The 6,551-nt window shown below is 30.7% G+C and overlaps 1 protein-coding gene across 1 annotated transcript; it reads left to right on the forward strand.

Annotated features, from left to right (window-relative positions):
• Nucleotides 1-1,117: 1,117 nt before the first annotated feature.
• On the forward strand, nt 1,118-5,868 carry LOC112727803 (CASP-like protein 5B2). The gene is made up of 3 exons (XM_025777702.3): nt 1,118-1,701; nt 3,751-3,883; nt 5,380-5,868. The coding sequence occupies exons 1-3, from the start codon at nt 1,568-1,570 to the stop codon at nt 5,578-5,580; spliced, it is 468 nt and encodes a 155-aa protein (XP_025633487.1). The 5' UTR covers nt 1,118-1,567; the 3' UTR covers nt 5,581-5,868.
• The last annotated feature ends 683 nt before the right edge of the window (nt 5,869-6,551 follow it).

The raw sequence follows: 6,551 nt of genomic DNA on the forward strand, positions 1-6,551 counted from the left end.
AAATAAATATATAAATTACTTATTATTAAAGTAATTTTTTATTATATACAATAATTACACATCATATATTAATTTTGTTAAAATTATATAATTTTGTCATATCACAGGTAATTGAAATAGTTTATATATGGGTTATTATTATTATTATTATTATTATTATTATTATTATTATTATTATTATTATTATTATTGAATAATGAATAAGAATTAGAATTATATCAATATTTTTAAAATTAATATAATTAAAATAACTAAAAATATTTAAAATCAATGTGCGTTATTAATATCATAAGATTTGATCATTTTATAATTAGAATCAAATATTTTTATCATCATTAGACCGGCGCCATAATAATAATAATAATAATAACAATAATAATAATAATAATAATAATAATAATAATAATAATAATAATAATAATAATAATAATAATAATAATAATAATATTATTATTATTATTATTGTTATTATTATTATTATTATTATTAAAATAATTAAAAGTATTTTTAATTGATAATTGATAAATAATTTAATAATATATTAAATATTGATTTGATATAATTATAATGAAGATATGTTTCTAAATTAGTATAATTATGTATTATTCATTAAATATTAATTATAATATAATTATATTAAAGATATTTTTTATAAAATAATTTAGAATAGAGAAAATTACATTCATTTTGGAGGAAAAACAGAATCACCTCACTTTTATTAGTTTAGGAAAAATCTAATTTTAGTATATTAAATAAATAATTTGTTTAATGAGACGTATTAGTGACTGTATTAATTTGTTTTAGGATAAATCATAAAAAATACATTCGAATTATTTTAGTGTTGACAAAATTATTCTTAAATTTTATTATAGATAAAAATATTTTTAAATAATTTAAAAATATATCAAAAATAATAATTATGATCTGCATGAAAAAACATAATATAATTTATTTGTCAATTTTAAAGTCTCACTTTTTATTAAAAAAACTAACTTTGTTACATTATTCTTTACCGTTATCGTAGAATATTTTAATTTACCAATGTATATTTTTCTCCTATTTTTAAATAATTTAAAAATATTTTTATCAATAAGAAAATTGAAGGACATTTTTTGTTAGGTACAGAATAATTGGAATGCATTTTTTTTGTTTGCCCTTTGTTTTAAATTGTTAAAGAAAAGCGATTAAGCGAGATGATGGAACCTGCTCCTCCCTAGTTGCAACTTGCAAGAGAGGAGAAGCACTTTTTGTGAGCAACAAACCATTCCACCATTCCACCATTCACTCACTCACTCACTCACTCACATACTCACTTCCTCTCTCGGCTCTCATCTTCCACTTACACTCACTCACTCACACTTTTCTTTCCTTCGCTTCCTCTCTCTCACACACATATTATCACTTTCACAATACCCATCCTTCAATCAAACCCTTTCCAATGTATAGAAAATAGAACAAAAAGGAACAGAGATTCCCCTTCAATTGAACCATTCTGAAATCTAGGGTTTTCATTTTCCCCTTTTCTCTTTATGTTGTTCTTCTCCTGAAATAGAAAAAAAGAAGGGGGATGATGAAGCGGATGGTGGGTGGGCCAGGTACGAGGAGTGGGTTCTTCTTGAGATTAGGGCAATGTGCGTTTGGTTGTGCTTCAATTGGCCTAATGGTCACAGCAGCTGAATTTTCTAACTTCACTGCTTTCTGGTATGACTCTCTGGCTCGTTATTTTTTTTTTAGATTGTTAAGTAAGGAATTTTTATGCAATTAATGTTTTCTGTTAAGGTTCTAAGTAATTGGTGTTGCTGAAAGTGTTTAGCTTTAGTTACTTTTTGCGAGGCTTTGTATTTGTATGCAGATTTATGTTTGTTTGCATGTGTTTGATTAGGATTTAGGTTATGTTTTGGATGAACATGATTTTTTTTCCCTTTCTATTTTGGGAATGGATGCGTGAATTATCATTTCTAAATTTAGAGGGTATGATATGCATATGTTTGTGAAAATGAGCATGGGATAATTAGGAGGTTACCTTGGTGAAGTTATAATCTATTTATTTTTATTTACTGAAAAGTGAGTATGTTTACCTGAAATGAATGGTATGTTAAATTGTTAATATTTCCACCACGTTTTTACTGTCCATACTCCTCCATCCAAACATGACCATAGTATGAAATCACACCCTAATGAATGGTGCCCATGGTAGTGGTGGGTGGCATACCAGAATGGTTGAAGTCTGAGGATGACTTTCAACTAAAGGGTTGCTTTAGTGTTTAAAAGGAAAGGATTTTAACTGTGAAAAAAAAATTCAAGAATGATCTGTATGTAAAAGACTGCATTAACAGCCGATGTGTGCATTTAAGAGTAGTTAAAGAAAATGAGTTACATTTGTTATTTATATATATTTTTCCATTGGGCTGATTAAGGAAAGTGATTTTTCTGCTTCTCACTTGGTTAACCATGCAGTCTCTTTGGGTGTTTTACTGGAGTTATAGGATAGAATTGGCATGGGGAATTGGGATATGCTTCTTACATGTTGTCAATGCCATGATCTTGTTTTTAGTGCCTAAGTTTGGGAACTACTGAAGCATAACTAATAGCTAATTGACATGAATAATAGCTCCTTTGGTCAAATGTGAAATTTAATGCATGCATATTCTGATGTCTATCCTATTTTGATTGAGAATCTTTCTATGTGGTTATGATGGAGAAAATTTCGCATGAATTTTGTTGTATATTGTGACATGACGATTGGGTGGTTCTTTTCAAAACAATATGTTTGTGTGTATTAAAGGGAGAAAATAATTACACTGCTGCCCATACAACTAATTGAGCTTCTTCTAGAATGCATAAAAGGAGATGCATTCTTAGAATCATTTTTAGTGATTAGTTGTAACAATGTGTAATCACCACCAACATTTGGATTGAAATGTGTTTTCTAGGGACCTAGTATATAAGATTGCGTTTGGTTATGAGAACAGGACAAGACAGAACACTGAGAACAAGACACTAAAGACAGAGACACAAATTAATGTTCTTGTGTTTTGTTTGGTGTTAAACTAGAACAAATTATGAAAGTCTAATTTACTCTTATTTTTTTCCATACAAAATGTTTAGGAAGAAAAATATGATGATAAAAAATATAATTATGAAAATTTGATATAAATAATGAAAGAAAAAATAAAAAATAGGTTGTATCTCTTCTTAGTGTCTCTGTGTCATTCCTACCAGGAAGGAAACAAAATACACTAATTCAGTGTCATTGGACACAATGTCTCTGTTCATGTCTTATCTGTCAAACATGATTTTGTATCTCTGTGTCCCTGTCTTACTGTCCCGTACCTGTAAACAAACGCAGCCTAACAGAACACAATAACATTGTTTGGTCCATGTCGCCAAATACAGAAAGGCTTTATTATTGTTCTATCAGTGATATCTGCATCTCAAAATTTGTTATTAATATGAACCTTTTGTCCTTGTTTAATGGTTTAATGGAAAGATGATAGTTTGAGTGCATAAGATTTGTTGCCTCTTCCTCTTTGCATGTTTGTGTGAATTTAACATTTGTTGTCATTTTCTACCATTGCCCTCTTTCCTTGTGTGTGATGTACTCATTCGTTCAATGTGTGAGATTCTATGATAGCTTTGTTTTATAGTTAAAACATTCACTTATGTTTACAACATTTGTTAAAACCGACTCAAGGTAGATTGTTATGTATTTTTTGTCAACATAACTCTGGTACTTTTCTAAACTTTCAGCTATTTAATTGCATCAATGGGACTTCAAGTTCTCTGGAGCTTTGGACTTGCATGTCTTGATATCTATGCCTTGAGGAGAAAAAGAGACCTACAAAACCCAATTCTTGTCAGCCTGTTTGTTGTTGGTGATTGGGTAATAATCAGGCCACCCTCTTTCCTCTAACAAAATAATGGATACTTTCATTTTAATTTCCCTGTTTTTATCAGGAGAAGTAAATTCAAGTTTATTGAAAGAAAGTGAAAGGAGAAACTATGCAGAAATAAAATCATCTTTATTGTTTAATTGAACATGAACTCAAATGGCACTAATACATACAGTCATAAACTTGTTGCTAATAACTTGAAATAGTCACAAAATTTCTTGTTAAACTTAAACGTTTTAAGTTTATTACAGCTGCTGATGTTGCGTAGATAAGGACACTGGCATGAACACAGACCTGCCAAGTTTTAGAATTTGTGAAACACAGACATGTCATATATGTATTACAATGGGAATTAAGGAGTATAGTATCCAAATTTCTTCTTCTTAAAACGTCATCATCTATTATGCAATGGTAATTAGGGGGTTTAGTGTCCAAACTTCAAAATGACAAAGCATTAAAGACAAATAAAATGGAAACCTACATGGCATAACCAATTAACACTAGCTGTTACAATCAATAACCCTTACACTCTCATATCATTGCTCTTTTATTCTTCTCTTTCATGTTATGTACACCTTACTTTTTATGGTACCTTCTTTTAGGTGCCATAACTGTGTATAAAAATACAAAAATGCTATATGCATATAAAAAAGCAGCCACTATATATTTGTGTATAAATAAATGTTATTTAACTCATTTTCAGTGTGTATTTTGTATTTCAACATGTATTATATATGGGTGGTTTGATTTGGTAACTGATTTTTTGTATACACTACAGCATGATTGATAAAAATAACATTTTTAATCTTAATTTACTTAAATTTATTGTAACATCTATAAGTTTCCTAAGAAAGTGGCCTAGTGCGTGAGGTTTTCACCAGGGTCTAGGAAGGAAGATAGGCCTAGCAAGCAAAGAAGTTATATATAAATTTAAGATTTAAGTTATAAGAAGTAACTGATGTAAGACTTGTCCCAGTAAGTTGGGTTAGCTTTATAGATCAAATGACAGTCCCAGTAGGTTGGTTTAGCTTTATAGATCAAATGACACCAAAATCTTCTGTTAATTATGTTTGCATTTAAACCATTAATACTATGAGAAACACAATGCACAACAATTAAAAAGTTTGTATTATTATTTTCAAACAAGTGGCCTTGTTTGTGTATGAGTCCAAGAATAAATTTTAAATTGTATGTCATTAGTATATCTTAATGGTTCAACGGGAACCTCAATAGCATCACAATTGTGTGTTGCAAGTAATTCAGTACTACTTTATTTGGTTATCTAGTGAATTAGTTATCCATGCTTGGTGAAACTTAAGACTTGAGCAGTGTTGATAAGTCTCTGCTTCAACTGCTACATTCTATTTATAATTATAGGATTGGATCAAACGTGTCTTTCTCCATTTCTCATATTACACTATATTATTTATAATCTGATAAAGATTGATGTTGGATTGGTTGAACTAATTGTGAATTATGAAAGCAGGTAACAGCTACTTTGTCGCTAGCAGCTGCTTGCTCATCTGCGGGAATCATAGTTTTATATGCAAAAGACCTGGATTTCTGCAAGAAGCACAAGAGTATTCCATGCCACAGGTACCAGGTTTCTGTAGCCATGGCATTTATCACGTGGTTTTTTACAGCAATGTCATCACATGTGATGTTTTGGATCTTAGCATCAGTCTAGATCGACTCGTTTCGCGTGCTAGACAGAGATGAAGACCATACACATCCCATTGTCTTTGAAAGATCTTGTAAATCCATGTATCAGACCTTATGATGACATTTGGGGCAAAAAATTTTCCTTATTGATTTTGCTTCTTTTTGTTTTAATCTGACCGGCCACAACTCTCGGTTTAGTAGATGTAGATGCTGGTTTACTAAGCTTCAGGTATGAATTTGTTATCTTGTATTGTCACGAACATGTCATGTTTGAGCTGCAGCATTCCATATTATATATGATCATATTCAATCAGTTGAGTAGTCTGTAACAGTTAGAAAGCAAGTGCAGTGCCATCTCGTCTGCTATAACTAAAAATCCATATGAAATGTGGACGATGATGCTCGTTGCCATTTGATGATCCTCGCGTGAACCAATCCATTGAGGGTTCCCAGTTCAGAATCATGCTAATGGCAACTTAAGGCAACTGAACTTATAGTTAAGATTAATTTTTGTTCAAACTCAAATGCTTATTTGGTAAGTTAGGGGACAAAGATATTGAGAATATTGTGTATAATATTTAATTTTCTTTTTCTAACCGGGTCAAAGCTCATTTTGGGCGTTGGAGTTCATTTTTAAGATAAAGAGGGAATCTCCCCCTCCTTCCCTTCCCCCAAACACACCCCCCCCTCCCCCCCCCCCCCCCCCCCACTGATTTTGGGCGTTGGAGTTCATTTTTAAGATAAAGAGGGAATCTCCCCCTCCTTCCCTTCCCCCAAACACACACCCTCCCTCCCCCCCCCCCCCGGGGCCCCTTCTTTTTTTTTTTTTTTTTTTTTTTTAAATTTATTAGGTAAACTACTAAAAATATACCCAAATCATTGTCACTGACAAAAATGACCGTAAAATTTGGGATTTTTTAATTTAAATTAAAAAATATAATATTTACTGATTTAAATAAACGTGTAAGTATTTACCAAAATACGTTTCTAGTCACA

Source organism: Arachis hypogaea, chromosome 12 (genome assembly GCF_003086295.3).
Source record: "Arachis hypogaea cultivar Tifrunner chromosome 12, arahy.Tifrunner.gnm2.J5K5, whole genome shotgun sequence".
NCBI classification, from domain to species: domain Eukaryota; kingdom Viridiplantae; phylum Streptophyta; class Magnoliopsida; order Fabales; family Fabaceae; genus Arachis; species Arachis hypogaea.

Excerpts from the sequence above, each read along its gene's own strand:
- LOC112727803 (XM_025777702.3), top strand. The coding sequence starts at position 1,568 with ATGATGAAGCGGATGGTGGGTGGGCCAGGTACGAGGAGTGGGTTCTTC. Across the intron at positions 1,702-3,750 it reads TCTAACTTCACTGCTTTCTG|CTATTTAATTGCATCAATGG; the intron begins GTATGACTCTCT and ends CTAAACTTTCAG. Across the intron at positions 3,884-5,379 it reads TGTTTGTTGTTGGTGATTGG|GTAACAGCTACTTTGTCGCT; the intron begins GTAATAATCAGG and ends TTATGAAAGCAG.